General features: G+C 47.6%; 1 protein-coding gene across 1 annotated transcript in view; it reads right to left on the bottom strand.

Moving 5' to 3' along the window:
• Positions 1–3,188: 3,188 nt before the first annotated feature.
• BRI3BP (BRI3 binding protein) overlaps positions 3,189–16,075 on the bottom strand; it is a 31,006-nt gene continuing 18,119 nt past the window's right edge. The window contains exon 3 of the mRNA XM_082243949.1: positions 3,189–3,759. Coding sequence (XP_082100075.1) covers positions 3,341–3,759 — 419 coding nt within the window. The 3' untranslated portion in view covers positions 3,189–3,340. The remainder of the gene's footprint in view (positions 3,760–16,075) is intronic.

Here is a 16,075-nt window from a genome sequence, read left to right as displayed (position 1 = left end):
CTGAATGAGACTTCAATCTTGCTTCACAACGTTTACAAAAACACTTAGTAGGGTAGTCATGGAAGGAAAGAAAAATTCCAAAAAGTTAGTGTACATACATAAAACATTAATCACATCTAATTTATTGCTGCTTATCAAACCCTGAGAAAGATTTAAGCAGCAACAAGTGTTGGTAACATTCAGCTGCTAATATTTTAACCAATTTCAAATGTATAAACTAAACAATTCACCACTATACCCTAAAACAGTATATTAAAGAAACAAATGCACAGCATAATCCTTTTATAAAAAAATAAACAATATTTCTACAAAGTGTGGCACAACAGAACTAGAATGGCTACAGCACAGAGAATTGTCTGTACACTAGATATTTATGCATACACGAAATATGCACTCAATAAGGTCCACAGCACTGTGTAGAAAGCACTTCGCACAAGCGGGAAACCAATTATATTTTATAAAAACACAACAGCAAATACCTCTGAATGATTTTAAAAATATTATAACTAACACGTTTATATCTAAAATGCACATCTAAAACTCTTCTGAGAATACAGAAATCAGACGTATAGATACTGACAGCAGGTTAAAGATACTCTTTAGGCAGTGTGTTGCTTTGACAGATGCACATAATATTCATACTTTTTTGTATGACTCTTAAGGAAATCCCATCCCAGCTGGGTTCAAATAGCCGAATTTTGGTACTTCACATATAGTAAAACTCTATAGAACTACTAAAGTGGAAAAGTTTCAGGCAAGAGGTACAAAATGGGTCTGTTTTTCTCATAACCCAATAGGTTGTTATCAATGCAATGTGTGATGAACGTCTATCTTCAGTCTATTCCATCTATGATTGCTGTATTGCAAAGGTTTCTCCAACCAAGTGGAAGAATCTTCTAGTATTCAATACAGTTAGAACGGACTGTGGATGAAGTATTTAGGGCATTTTTTTCAATTGCACACTGCAGTAGCTATATATTTAAAGGCATATTGCCGAATCCCCAGCCACACACAAACAGATATGGCTGTCTTTGCACACAGGTCTTTGTTTTAGTGCATAAAATGTAACTGCTTGCATTTCCTCAAGCAGCTAATCTGATTCACAGGATTTTTTCCTAAGGACAACATGGGCGCCATTCCCAGTTTATGCAATAAATGAGGATAAGGCCCTTTTCACACACCCGGTCCGTTTTTTAGGCAGACCTGATCGGACGGTCCATTCATTCCTACCTCCGATCAGCTAAAAAAAAAAAAAAATGGAAGGAAATCAGTTCTCCTCCGTGTAGGTAGATCGGATTGGAGGGCAGTCTCTACTGTCCGTATACAACTGGCCACCCACAGAGCAGAGCAGGCTCTGATCATGTCCGCTCTGCACACCGCATGAAAGGGGCTTAAAATATAACTTTAAGTATGACAAGTATTTTAAGTATATTACCTTATGGTGTGCAGGAAGGACAGAGATAGACGACAAGAACAATCTACATCACTTTGGCTTGATTAGAAGTTATTCAAAAGTGGCTGACAATTTCAGTGACAGAGATTTGCCAGTTTATGAAATCTTTAAAATGCCAAATTCAGTCAATACGGATATATAAATGCTAGGGGAATGTTAGAGCAAACTGCTGGTAATAATATCTCACCTTTGGAATCTTGTAGAGTTGATCAAACACCAATAAAAAAAAAAAATTTGGATTTAGGTTTAACACACTTCATCCACAATATTACATAACATGGTGAAGTGCGTTGCCTAAATCCAATATTATTTAATGGTGTTTGACCGACTGCTCTTGTGGAAGGTTCCCACTTCATGGTTTATATATGATTTAGAGATCTGATAATATATTTTAAAAGGTATTTTTTTTTTATATAATCTATATAATAGAGTTACAAAAAGTTTTACAAATCCTACTTGGCGAGCCGCTGACCTGGAACAAACATAAGGTGTCTGGACAAGTGATATGCACAAGTTGGTGATTTACAAAGTTGTCAAACAAGATTAGGGGGACACTTCAAAAACAAGTCAGCAATGATAGGCCCCAAATGTATATACTAGCAGGTTCCACTTGCAATTGTACCAGCAAAGAGCTACAATATTGTGCGGTGTAGCAAAATTCAATATTAAGAAATGTGCAATTTACAGTGTTAATGGAAAACTCTACTAAAAGTACAGTTATCCTTTATCAACTTTTAGCTGCTAGGTACAACATGTGTACTGTACCAAGAAGTACAAATGTTTTTGGTTAGGTAATTTTGGAGGGAACTGATAAAGGCTTCATAAACATGGGTGCCCATACAGTGTGTACTGACCATTTGTTTATGCAGGTGGATCCCATGCAACTATGAGCAGTCAAGCTACGCAACTCAACATGGATGCAGCAGCTGTATGGACACTGACATTTGTCCTAATTTGACAGGTATGCAGGGGCAGATGAGCGGTCCCAGAATGCAGACAGTGGTTACCGCATAAACAAATGGCAGATTCATACTATACGGGCCACAGCGCCCATGTGATTGAGACCTTTAGGCTGGGTTCACCGTGATGCGAATTGGAAGCAGGTTTCCTTGCATTCAACTCGCATGACTGGAGAGTGTGATCGGCTCTCAATGGAGCTGGTTCACACGGTTCCGGGGCGGCCGTGGAGCGCACTGGAAAAGGGGCCTGTGCGTCTTTGGCTCTGTTTCAGGTCTGAATACAGGCAAAAATTCGGAACTGATTCGCACCTGAAATGGTGAACAGGGACGCACACTAATCCACAGCTGCAACTGTGTGAACCCAGCCTTAAAGTGCATGTAAACTGCATGTTTACATGCATTAAACACCAAACTAAAGTTCACTAATATACAGGCATGTAAAAACACAAACTGAAGATAATGTAAACCAAAATAGGAAAAAAAAAATCCTACTTCTTTAATGTGCTTCTACATGCCAAGTAAAATGGGTGTATAAAAGAAGCCTTTAGTGCAGCTCATGTCATCAGGTTTATTTGTCTGAGTGACTTTATGCGTGTTACCTGTTTGGGTGGAAAAACAATGAACCAAATATAGCTACTTAAAAGGACAAATCAGACTTACAATATGGCCAGAACAAAAACTAAGGATTATGAAAATCTTAGTAAACTTTCAGCACTAAGAACCTGTAATACTAACATTTTTTTTTCTTATTTAACGCTAAACCAAAAAGGTTTTTTAAAAAAATATGGGCACTGATGTTGTCATATGGCCAATCAAGTTTACATTATGCATTTTCCTTTGCAAGAAATTACTTCAAAAGAATTTGTTTCTAAACAGGAGTGGTTTATGTGCTAAACGGAGCTGGTGTAGGCAGAGGAACTCATGGAGATCATTGGTCATTGGCTCTATCCAGACTTTCTATGACCCTTCCAAGACGGATATTCAATAACCGTATTTGGTTGTCCAAGTGATCAATTTTTTCTTCCAGGTTATTATTACTGTTCCTCCTCCAGTAAAGGCCGACAGGTCCAGTCATGAAATAGATGGCAACGACAAAACATAGAGGCAACATGGCATGCTCTGGTTCTCCTTCGTATTTCTGCAGGATATACACACAAGAAAGTCCAAAAAGGAAAACTCGAACCAGCCAGAAGAATCGTCCAAATATCACATGCAGGATGTAGAAGAAAAATCCCAGGAACAGAGAGGAAAACCAGTAAGCCAGAAGAACAACCACCACCAGCATTAGGGCCCTGGTGGGGTTACTGGCCACCATTGTTGGGCTAAAGTAGTGGGCAAAGTGGGATGCTGGAAAACAATATAAAATAAGTGTTAGTTACATTTTAAATACTACATACTGAGTAGATGACTAGAAATCATTGAAGCTTACATGCCCAGATCAGATTTAATAGCTTCAGTATATGTTGACAATAACTATATGACTGACTAATTTGCCTATTTAAAGGCCAAGTTCAACTTTAGTAACATGTTACACTAGTATTGAGGGGGTAACATGTTACTAGGCAACACCCCCACTCACCCCCCTCCCGCCCCCAATCCTTACTGTAAGAGGAGGGGGTATCCCCCCCCCCCCTCACACACTTCGCCAGCACAGCCACATTATTCATTCTAAAGAATCTGAATTAATAAACTACAAGTCCCAGCATCCACTGCGACAGTTTGAGTGAACTATGGATGCACTGATCAGCACGCCCAACCCATAGTTCATTCACACTGTATACAGCGCAGGAACTGCCCATACAGAGAAGCAGGAAGAGAGCCCTAGGCAGTGTGTTCAAGAGCCTGACATTGCACCCGCAATCCAGTGATTGTGGTTGTGATGCTCTGCAAAAATAAAAAATATGGGATTTTTGACTTACCGCAAAATCCATTTCTCTGATGTTCATTGATGGACACAGCTCCTGGTATTCATAACTATTGGGTTATACTGCCCCCTACAGGACACTAGGCAGAAAAAAAAATGCTGGCTACACCCATTGGCAATTCCAGGGGGTATACTCTCTCTCTCTGCTATTGCCACTCAGTTTTGTAGCATGCAGTGTCAGGAGAATAATAACTCGACAGAGGGGTGGTGTGGTGTCCGTCAATGAATATCAGAGAAATGGATTTTAAGGCAAGTCAAAAATCCCATTTTCTCTTTTGTTCATTGACGAACACAGCTCCTGGGACTTCCCAAAGCAGTGTTAAAACAAAAAGGGGTGGGAACAACCGAAAAAATTCCCAAGGCTAAAAAAATTAACCAACCAGCCAACAGGGACTCTACCAAACAACCGGAGCCCACCTGAAAAAAATGGATTTTTGTAAGAACTTACCGTAAAATCCTTTTCTCTTAAGCTCATTGACAGACGTAGTCTTCTTGATTCTCAAGAGCTGGGTTATGTTGTCTCCGCAGGAGTAGGACTAGGCAGAATGACAAAACGTTCTGGCTCCACCCTAGGGGGCAGTCCCTGAGGGTATATCCTCCCTCTCTCTGCTACAGGGAATCAGTTCTGTTTAAAGCAGTACAGAGAATTTAACCCAACCCAACTCAATGATAGAGGGGCGGGTACTACGTCTGTCAATGAGCTTAAGAGAAAAGGATTTTACGGTAAGTTCTTACAAAAATCCATTTTTCTCTATCGCTCATTGACAGACGTAGTCTTCTTGATTCTCAAGAGCTGGGACATCCAGAAGCAGTGCCACAAATGAGGGGTGGGATTGACAAATCAAATCCAATCTAGTAGGCCCAACCGGTGCCAAACTAGAAGTTTTAAAGGCTCATTATAAACAAAGAATGAGACTAAAAGAAAAAATTTTCCAACGGAAAAAAACCCTCGAGGTAGACCACTGGTCTCCTCAAATTGCGGCCTGCAAAACCTTGCGGCCAAATGAGGCATCAGACGATGCCATAACATCAACTTTATAATGTTTAGAGAAGGTATGCACCGACGACCAGGTAGCCGCCTTGCACACCTGGACCACTGACGCCTGATGGCGAAAGGCCCATGACGCACTAAGTGCCCGAGTGGAGTGCGCCTTAACAGGGAACGGGGGCTCCCGACCCTTAATAGAATAAGCCTGCACTACCGTCTGTCTGATCCATCTGGAAATGGTCGCGGCAGATGCAGGCAACCCCTTTTTGGGTCCATCTGGGATCACAAAAAGTGAATCCGTCTTGCGAAACGAGTCTGTCGTTTTCAAGTATACCCTGATCGCCCGGACCACATCCAAGGAGTGCAAAGCAAATTCCCGAGGATGACTGGGCTTAGGACACAGGGAAGGTAATACAATTTCTTCATTCAGATGAAATTCTGAAACCACTTTTGGTAGGAAGGATGGATTCGGACGAAGAACCACCTTATCTCTATGAACCACCAGATATGGTGAACGACAAGATAATGCGGCCAGTTCTGACACCCTGCGTGCAGAAGTAATAGCCACCAAGAAGGCCACCTTCTGGGACAACGTGGGTAGAGGAATCTCCCTAATATCTTCAAAGGGAGGTTTCTGAAGAACCGACAACACTAAATTAAGATCCCAGGGGGGTAACGGCGCGTGCACTGGCGGAGCCAGATGTCGCACCCCCTGGATGAAATTCCGCACCAAGGAATGAGTAGCCAAAGGCTTCTGAAAGAAGATGGCTAATGCTGAGACCTGACCCTTGATAGTACTCAAGGCCAGTTTCTGCTCAACCCCTTGTTGCAGAAAAGCCAATATTCGACTAATCGAATAAGACCGAGGACGGAACCCCAAAGGTTCACACCATGCAATGTAGGACTTCCATGTGCGATGATAAATCTTTCTGGAAGTCGCTTTCCTTGCTTCAACTAGAGTAGGAATAACTGAAGCTGACAAACCTTTGTCCTTCAGCACCTGGGTCTCAATAGCCAGGCCGTTAAAGCCAGCGATCGTAAAGCAGGATGGAAGATCGGTCCCTGAGACAGTAGATCCTCTCTGAGAGGAAGTCTCCATGGGACGTCCGCCACCAGTCTGACCATGTCGGCGTACCAAGCTCGACGAGGCCAGTCCGGAGCTACCAGGATTACTGGGATTCCTTCCTCCTCTACCCTGCGAAGAAGTCTTGGCAGTAACGCGAGAGGAGGGAAGGCATATATTAGCTGGTATTGCCCCCACGGGGCGATCAGTGCGTCTGCGGTTTCTGCTAGAGGATCGCGGGAGCGAGCCACGAATCTCTGAACTTTCCTGTTGAATCGTGATGCCAACAGATCCACATCCGGGGTGCCCCACCGTAGGCACAACTGGTGGAAAACGTCTGGATGGAGGGACCATTCCCCCTGATCCAGGGTCTGACGGCTGAGATAATCTGCCTGCCAATTCTCCACCCCCGGAATGAACACCGCAGAGATTGCTGGAACAAATCGTTCCGCCCAGCGAAGAATGCAAGCCACTTCTTTGGCCGCTCGGACACTCTTGGTGCCCCCCTGATGATTGACATAAGCCACGGCCGTGGCATTGTCCGACTGGATCCGAACCGGGCTGCCCTGAAGCTGCTCGGTCCAGTGAATCAGACAAAGTCTGATCGCCCTCAGTTCCAATACATTTATCGGTAGTCTGGATTCTTCCGGGGACCAAAGTCCCTGGACAGATAACTGACCGAGAATTCCTCCCCATCCGGATAGACTGGCATCCGTGGTCACTATCGTCCAATATATTGGCAGAAATGACTTTCCCTGGCTGAGCATTGGAGACCGAAGCCACCAAACCAGAGACTCTCTGGTCTGTTTGCTCAATCGTATCTGATTGTCCAGGGATTCCGGATTCCGATTCCATCTGAGAAGAATCTCTTGCTGAAGAATTCGGGTATGGGACTGGGCAAATGGGACTGCTTCGAATGAAGCCACCATCAACCCCAGAACCCTCATGCAAGTCCGAAGGGAAGACCAGCTGTTGGACAGTAACAACTGGACTGCTGATTGAATCTTTCGGAGTTTCCCTACCGGAAGGAAAACTCTTGTCCTGACTGTGTCTAGGATTAGACCCAGATATTCGAGCCTCTGGGTGGGAACCAGAAATGACTTTTGCTGGTTCACCAGCCACCCGAATTCCTGTAAAGAAATCATAGTAATTTCTATGTTTTGTAGCAAGGTGTGAGGAGACTCTGCATGAAGCAGAAGATCGTCTAGGTAACCTAGAATCGATATACCTCTTTGGCGCAGAAGTGCCAACATGGGGGCCAACACCTTTGTGAAGACCCGCGGAGCCGTGGCGAGACCGAAAGGTAACGCCACAAACTGATAGTGGTTCTCCTCTACGGAAAAGCGTAGAAAACGCTGATGTCCTGCGAAAATGGGAATGTGAAGATAGGCGTCCTTGATGTCTATGGACGCTAGGACATCCCCTGGATGCAGGAAGGCTGCTACCGTGCGAATGGACTCCATTCTGAATCTTCTTATGTTGACGAAAGAATTGAGCGCTCTTAAGTCCAGAATTGGACGCACTTTGCCCTCTTTCCTGGGTATTGTAAACAGGTTTGAATAAAACCCTTGAAACCGTTCTGTCCAAGGAACGTGGACTACCACTCCTTGTTGTAGTAGATCTGTGACTGCTCTCCGCAGATCTTCTAGATGATCCGGAGATAGTCGGATATTGGAAGGGAAGAATCGCGCCGGTGGGAGAGATCGAAACTCGATCTTGTACCCTGACTTTATGACTTCGCAAACCCATTTGTCCGGGATTCTGGAAAGCCATGGATCCGGGAACCGGCGAAGACGTCCCCCCACCCCAGTTATGGGTGGGGGCGCACCTTCAGGCTTTGGATGGTTTATCTTCAGGTCTGGAGGGGGCGGGCTTTTGTTTGCCCGACCAACGACCCCTGACGCCTCCTGCAGGAGCTTTGGAGGACTTAGTTTTTTCACCCGCTGGACGAAAAAACCTCTTGTGAGCAGAAAAAGAAGGCCCTCGTCTTTGACGAGTTCCTCTACCTTTAAAATTTTGCGGTAAAAAGGTGCTTTTTCCACCAGTGAGATCCTTAATGATCTCATCTAAGTTGGCTCCAAATAGACGCTCTCCTGAAAAGGGGATATTAGCCAATGCTTTTTTGGAACCTTGGTCGGCTATCCAACCTTTTAGCCACAGTGTACGCCTGAGAACCACTGCTGAGACTGATGCTCGCGCCATTAATGGAGTGGCGTCTAACGCCGCATCACATACAAACTGTAACCCCTGTATCATTTGTTCCAACAAATCTGATACCGCCTGAGGGACTTCTTCTAAGTCCCGGCGTAACCACTTGGTCCATTCAGTTACAGCCTGCGAAACCAGACCAATAGCAATTATTGGTCTGAAAGCTGATCCAATCAAGGAAAACATGGTGCGAGACATAGCTTCTATCTTGCGATCTACTGGATCTTTAAAAGACGGAGCGTCTTCTAAAGGAATAACCGTGGCTTTATTCAATCTAGCAATAGGTGAATCCACCACAGGTGGTTCTGTCCATTTCTTAATAAGGGTTTCCTCAAACGGATAACGCCTGTCAATGCGTTTGGAAATATTAAAAGTGCGTTTTGGCAGACGCCATTCTTCATCGATTGGATTGCCAAAACATTTGGGCAATGGAAAAACCTTTGCCACTTTAATGCGCTTTTTAGTCCCAAAAGGGATCTCAGTTTCAGCTATTTCTGATGGAATACCCTGTAACCTTAAAGTCTCTTGAACAGATACAATGAGTGCGTTTACCAACGCTTCCTCTCGGGCTATGGCGGATGCCGAAACATCCTCCTCACTGTCTGAAGAGACAGGACCCGAGACACCAATACCAGATGAAGTACCTGCAACTGCAGAAATAGGCTCAGAGTCTGAATCCGAGGTTTCAGATAATAAGGGGTTAGGCGGGGGTCGCTTTCTTGCGCCCTGTCCCTGACAAGCCACTTCCACCCGGGACACAAAAGTTTCCATAATAGCTGACAAAGATTCAATTGTCAATGGGGTGCTGGAGGATCCCGCAGACCCCTCGAGGGGATCCGGAGGAGATACATGAGTGGCAGGGTCCATGTTAATACAGGACACTTTTGCCAGTAATAAACAAAAAAACTTTTTCTTTTTTTTTTTTTTTTTTTTTTGTGTGTCTCCCCCTAGCGCAATAGCGCCCCTCAGAGTACCTGCTTCTCGATCCCAGAGAGAGAGAGAGGGACCCCCAAGGCTCACCAACCGATGCAGTGCAGTTTCCAACAAACTGCAGCCAGCGTCTGTCTTACACAGACTGGAAGGAGCTGTTTGCTTTTTCCCGGGCAGAAGGCGTGGCTCCGCCCCCTGTGTACGCCTTCCGGCGTTCCCAGCCCTCCACGAGGAAGCTGGGCTCACAAAACATGGCCGCCCCCATAGAAGAGACATAAGACTCCAAAAACATGGCGGCCGGCGTGACCTGAGGACATGTATGCATTCGGTCTACGGCAAAATGGCGGCGGACCGCCGATATCGTCTTCCCAGCACATCCACCTGCACTCTGCTGAGAGGTGACATATGGATCTACAGAGATACACTGCACATAAGGTAGGATTATACCTCCTATGTCTGCTGTAATGTTACAGTCTGCTGGGTAGAGTGTTAGCTCTTGAACCAAGTCCACTTCCCACAAACACATGCTGTATTACAAGGGGGACTTGTAAGTATCAGATATATACTGACCATATATGGAGGGGCCCATAATATATACTGCCTCATAAATGAGGAAAAAAGGGAACGTTTACTCACCATACCGAACCGACAGGCACCCTCTCTTCACAATACCCTCTCCACCGGGGTGGGGGTTTGTGGACGCCTCGACTCTCTGGTCCTGGCTTCCAAGCGAGCTTTTAACCCGCAAAGTCAGTCCCTTTACTGGGACTCCGTCGCGGCCGACTCAGCGCACTGGTCTGCACGCGCTTTTAGGCAGAAACCGGGGTGACCACTGGATCTCACATCCAGCCCGTCGCCCGGCCCCGCATACTTACTTGAATATGTCGCGGCCGACCAAGCGCAATGCCATGGTCTGCACGCGCTCGTAGGCCGGCTGGGGTGACCACAAGTGTCGCCCAGTCCGGCATTTTTGCTTGAAGATCTCACAGGAAAAAAACACTGGAGAAAACTACCTAAAAAATGTCTTTTTCTTAAAGAAAAAAAGTCTTGCCAGGACCAAAAGATCCCAGCAAGGAACTTAGGTCCTTACTCCTGACTAGACAGAAAAAAACTGATTCCCTGTAGCAGAGAGAGGGAGGATATACCCTCAGGGACTGCCCCCTAGGGTGGAGCCAGAACGTTTTGTCATTCTGCCTAGTCCTACTCCTGCGGAGACAACATAACCCAGCTCTTGAGAATCAAGAAGACTACGTCTGTCAATGAGCGATAGAGAAAACAATACACCCTCAGAGGATCAGTTCCTCTTAAACAGCAGCCTGCAAAACCTTGTGGCCAAAAGGAAGCATCCACAGATGCCAACACGTCTACTTTATAAATCTTTGTAAATGTGTGCACCGACGACCAGGTGGCCGCCTTGCAAACCTGCGTCACTGATGCCGGAGGCACCAAGCGCCCTACTAGAGTGCGCCGCGACAGCGCAAGGAGGAACCTGACCACTAATGGAATAGGCCTGAACCACCGTCTGTCTGATCCATCTGGAAAAGGTCGCAGAGAAAGTGGACAACCCTTTTCGAAGTCCATCCGTGAGCACAGAGTCTGACTTCCTGAAAGACTCGGCAGCTGCCAGGTAAACCTGAATTGCCCGGACCACATCCAAGGCAATCTTCTTCAGATGTTTAGGCCTGGGACACAGGGAAGGCAACACAATGTCTTCATTCAAATGAAAGTCAGAGACAACCTTAGGAACGATGGACAGGGGCGAAGAACCACCTCATCCCTGTGAATCACAAGGTAAGATGGACGACAGGATAACGCCACCAGTTCTGACACTCTGCGCGCAGAAGTGATAGCCAAAAAAAGGCCACCTTCTGAGACAGGCTTCTGCAGAGCTGAAGGCACCAAAATTTAAGATCCCAAGGCGGCAACGGAGCCCGCACTGGAGGAACAAAATATCGGACACCCCCGAAGAAAGGTACGCATCAGTGAGTGTTCGGCCAAAGGTCGTTGGAAGAAGACTGCCAAGGCCGACACCTGGCCCTTGATGGTACTCAATGCCAATTTCTGTTCAACACCCCCGTTGAAGGAAGGTTAAGATCCAAGCCACGAGAAGGAACCCCAAGACTCACACCACGCAATGTACGTCGGTAGAACTTCCTAGAAGTAGATTTCCTAGCTTTCAACAGGGTAGGAATCACTGACTCAGATAAACCCCTATCCCTCAGCACCTGGTGTTCAACAGCCAAGCCGTCAAAGCCAGCGACTAAAGCAGGAAGGAAGATCGGTCCTTGGGACAGCACATTCTCCCCGAGACCGGGCTACAAACCTTTCGGTTGAGCCGAGATTGCCAACAGATCCACCTCTGGGGTGCCCCACCGGCGACACAGCTGATGAAACACCCCTGGATAAAAAGATCACTCCCCATAGTCCACTGCCTACTGACTGATATAATCCCACCTGCCAATTTTCCACCCCGGGAATGTGTACAGCGAAGAGGGCTCGAACGAACCGTTCTGCCCACCTTAGAATGCCTGCTCCCTCCACGGCAGCCAGGACACTTTCTGCCCCCTTGATGATTGACATAAGCCACGGCCATGGCATTGTCCGATTGAATGCGCACTGGACAACCCTGAAGGTGATCCGTCCAAGGATTCAGACACAGTCTGATGGCACTGAGTTCCAAGACATTCATCAGTAGTCTGGACGCTTCCAGCATCCAGATCTCCTGAGCAGAGGGATGCCTCCCCAGCTGGGTAGGCTGGCATCCGTGATGACCACTGTCCAATGTAAGGGGAGGAAGGATTTTCCCAGCCGAAACGCAGAACAAAGCCACCATATTAAGGACTCCCTCAACTCTGCCGGATCTGATTTTCCATGGACTGGGGAGTCTTGCCCCATTTGGTCAGAATCTCCCTTTGCAGGAACCTCATAAAGAACAGCGCAAACCGAACTGCCTCGATGATAGACACCATCAGGCCCAGCACCTGCATGCAAATCCGGAGAGACGAATATCTGTTGGACAGCAGGAGGCGAATTGCAGCCTGCAATTTTTGGAGTTTGTCCAGAGGAAAGAGCACTCTGGCTAAGGCCAAGTGCAGAGTCAGGCCCAGATAGTCCAGCTTTGTGGACAGAACCAGAGCAGACTTCTGAAAGTTCAGAATCCAGCCAAACTCCTGCAGAATTTGTATTGTGATCTCCAGGTTCTCCACCAGAACAGAGACACTCTGCTTGCAGGAGGAGATTATCCAAGTAGCCCAGTACCGCGATACCCCGTTGGCGTAGCAAGGCTAGCACTGGTGTTAACACTTTAGTGAAGACCCGAGGAGCAGAGGCGAGACCAAAGGGTAACGCCACAAAAAGATAAATGCTCCTCTCCCACAGCAAAGTGGAGAAAACGCTGGTGACTGGCACATATTGGAACGTGAAGGTAGGCATCCTTGCTATCGATAGAGGCAAGAAAATCCCACTGATGCAGGGATGCCACCACTGTTCATTCTGAACTTCTGTACCCACAAAAAGCCATCTAGCGCCCTGAGGTCCAGGATTGGACGCACTTTGTCCTCCTTCCTGGGGACTGGAAAGGTTTGAGTATAAACCCTAAAAACGTTCCAAAGTCAGAACCGGGAAATCACTCCTTGAAGGAACAGGCCTTTTACCGTCCCAAACAGGCCCTGTAAGTGGTCTGGGGGACAAGCACAAGTTAGAAGGAAAAAACTTTGCCGGGGGACAAGAGCGTCTTGTAGCTGGACTGAATGACTTTGTGGACCCACTTGTCTTGCACTAGGGAAAGTCCACGGGTCCTGAAACCAGCGAAGACGTCCCCCCAACCATGATGCAGGTGAGGGGGGCACCTTCATGCTGAAGGAGCCTTGTCCACGGGTCTAGAGAAGCCCGACCAGGTTAGTTTGGATCCTCCTGAAGAGGCCCTGAAAGGCTTCGAGCCCTTGTCAGTCGACCCTGAGGGACAAAAAAAAAAAAAAAAGGGACGTATTATGAGCCGAGGAGGGCCCACATCTACGACGACGTTCCTTGCCCTTAGTAGCCTGCGGAAGAAAAGTGCTCTTCCCCCCCGTGAGACCTTTTATGATGTCATCCAGGGTAGCTCCAAACAGGCGATGTCCTTGGAAAGTAATGCCCCATACACACATGCAGATTATCTGCAGACTTTTGTCTGCAGACTTACCAAAACCATATAATATGAGGTCAAACCTAAACATTTTCAATTTGTATGCAATCCGGCAGGCCCTTGTACTACATAGAAAAGGTAAGTCTGCAGACAAAAGTCTGCAGATAATCTGCACGTGTGTATGGGGCATAAGATTAGTCAAGATCTTTTTTGAAGTCTGATCTGCAGACCAGCACTTGAGCCAAAAGACACGGCGAAGGACCACTGCCAAAATAGAGGCGAGTCATCAGGGGAGCTGCATCCAAAGAGGCCAGCTGATCTACCAGCTTGGCAAAGGCAGGGGGGAGTGGTTCCCCCTCCAGGTCACGGCCTAAAAGCTTAGCACACTGGGTCAGAGTTTGTGACACTAAGGAAATGATGAATACAGGCCTCATTGCTGAACCAGCCAGAGAGTACATATAGCGGGCCACAGCCTCCGCCTTCTGGTCAGCCGGATCCTTAAGGCTGGGGACTCTTCAACCGCAGTCATGGTTGCCTTGTTTAATCTGGAAACTGGAGGGTCCACTACCAGCGGCACAGTCCACTTCTTAAGAAAGGACTCCTCATAGGGGTAATGCCTTTGGTGGTCCCCACTCTTTAGCGACAATTCTGTCTAAATAGGCGGGGAAAGGAAACAACTTCGCCGCTCTGGATGTCTTGTGGGTGCCAAAGGGAACCTGCGCCTCCATCACAGCTTCAGCTGTGTCCTCCTCCATCTTCAGGGTCTCAAGCACAGATACAATCAGTGCATCCACCAGTGCCTTTCCATGCGCGGTCGCAGATGTGGAGGAATCATCCTCACTATCAGAAGATTCCAGGCCCGTGGTTGCAGACCCAGCAGGGTGACCTACGTCCCTGGTGGCCGAATCTGATTAAGGATCTGATGAGAGAGGGGCAGGGGGTGCTTTTTGCTAGCCTGTCCCCCACAAGCCACCTCCACCTGGGACACAAGGGACTTCAGGACCGCCGTCAGTGCATGGATGGATGGCTGGGACCCAGAGGGCCCCACAGCCTCAGAGGGGATCAGGTGGGAAAATGTGCTCTAAAGACTCCACAAAAAAGTGTAAAACACTGCTAAGGGACAACCCCCACTATGCTGGCAGCCCCACCAGGTCGCCAGGCACAAAGCACCAGCGATCCTCAGCAGAGAGGGAGAGGACCCCACCAGATGCACCACCCACAGAAACATGCCACCAGGATAGTCTAAACTACACGATCTAAACTAAAATGATCCAGGAGTCAGCACCAGGGGATAAGGAGGTGCTCCCACCACTGAAATCGCCTCCCACAGGGCTCCACTGTCATGGCCGCCGCTATTTTCAAAGGGAAACCACAGCAAAATGGCCGCTGGACTACACAAACATGGCCGACATGAATAGAACACACAGGCTACAACAAAACTGCAGCACCACGAGGCATATAGGGACCCAGAATTGGGAGACCAGGCATCAATGACAGATCCACCCAGGACAGGGAGCCCTGGCAGGAGCCCCCAAGTAGGTACAACCCGTCCCCCCCCCCCCGCGCACAGTCGATTGTCTGGTTGCCAGCGGCGCACGCTCTCCCCCCCCCCCATCGCCAGTCAGCGCCCTGACCCCACTCCAGGAAAGTGGCCAGACCACCCAAACAGCCCCAGCATATGCAGAAGGGGGAGGCAGGGAGGGCCTGCGAGAAGGAGGGGAACCCGGGAGTCTGACCATCCCCGGGAGGGGCCAGCGTCCATCTCAAAAACCCTCTCCTTTTCCGAAAGGGGGGGGGGGGCAGGTACTCCCCATACCAGGAACCAGGCGGGTACCGCTCCAGACAGAACCCCTCTCCGTCAAAATGGAATGCCGCAACTCGGGCCGAGACACGGTCTTATGTGACCTCACAAGGCTTTTAACTTGCAGGCCAGCCCCTTTCCAGTGGGGCTATGTCGCAGCCCACCTAGCACAGAGCTGAGGTCTGCACGCGATCGCTGGCCAGACTAGGGTGACCACTGGATCTAGACTATCCAGCTCGTCGCCCAGTCCAGCAGGTGATTGTAGATGTCACAGGAAGAATCCAGGAGAAGAAAAATTTCTATCCAAAAGGAAAAAAATTACCAGGACCAAAGAAAATCAAGGAACTAGGTCAGACAAAAAAAAAAAAAAAAAAACTGGAGTTGCTATAGCCGAGAGAGGGAATATACCCCCTGGGACTGCCCATGGGTTTAGCCAGAATTTTTTTCTGCCTAGTGTCCTACTCCTGTAGGGGGCAGTATAACCCAATGGTTATGAATACCAGGAGCTGTTTCGGTCAATGAACAAAAGAGAAATCTGTAATTTTTGCACCTTGTTCTCTCAAAGAGCCCTCCTAGTTCTTATTGTCGACTGCAGAATGATTAGCTTTCATGTTGTAGAGCTCAGA

Source organism: Pelophylax lessonae (genome assembly GCF_965119305.1).
Source record: "Pelophylax lessonae genome assembly, chromosome: 1".
NCBI lineage: Eukaryota > Metazoa > Chordata > Amphibia > Anura > Ranidae > Pelophylax > Pelophylax lessonae.
This window is presented reverse-complemented; position numbering and strand designations above follow the sequence as displayed.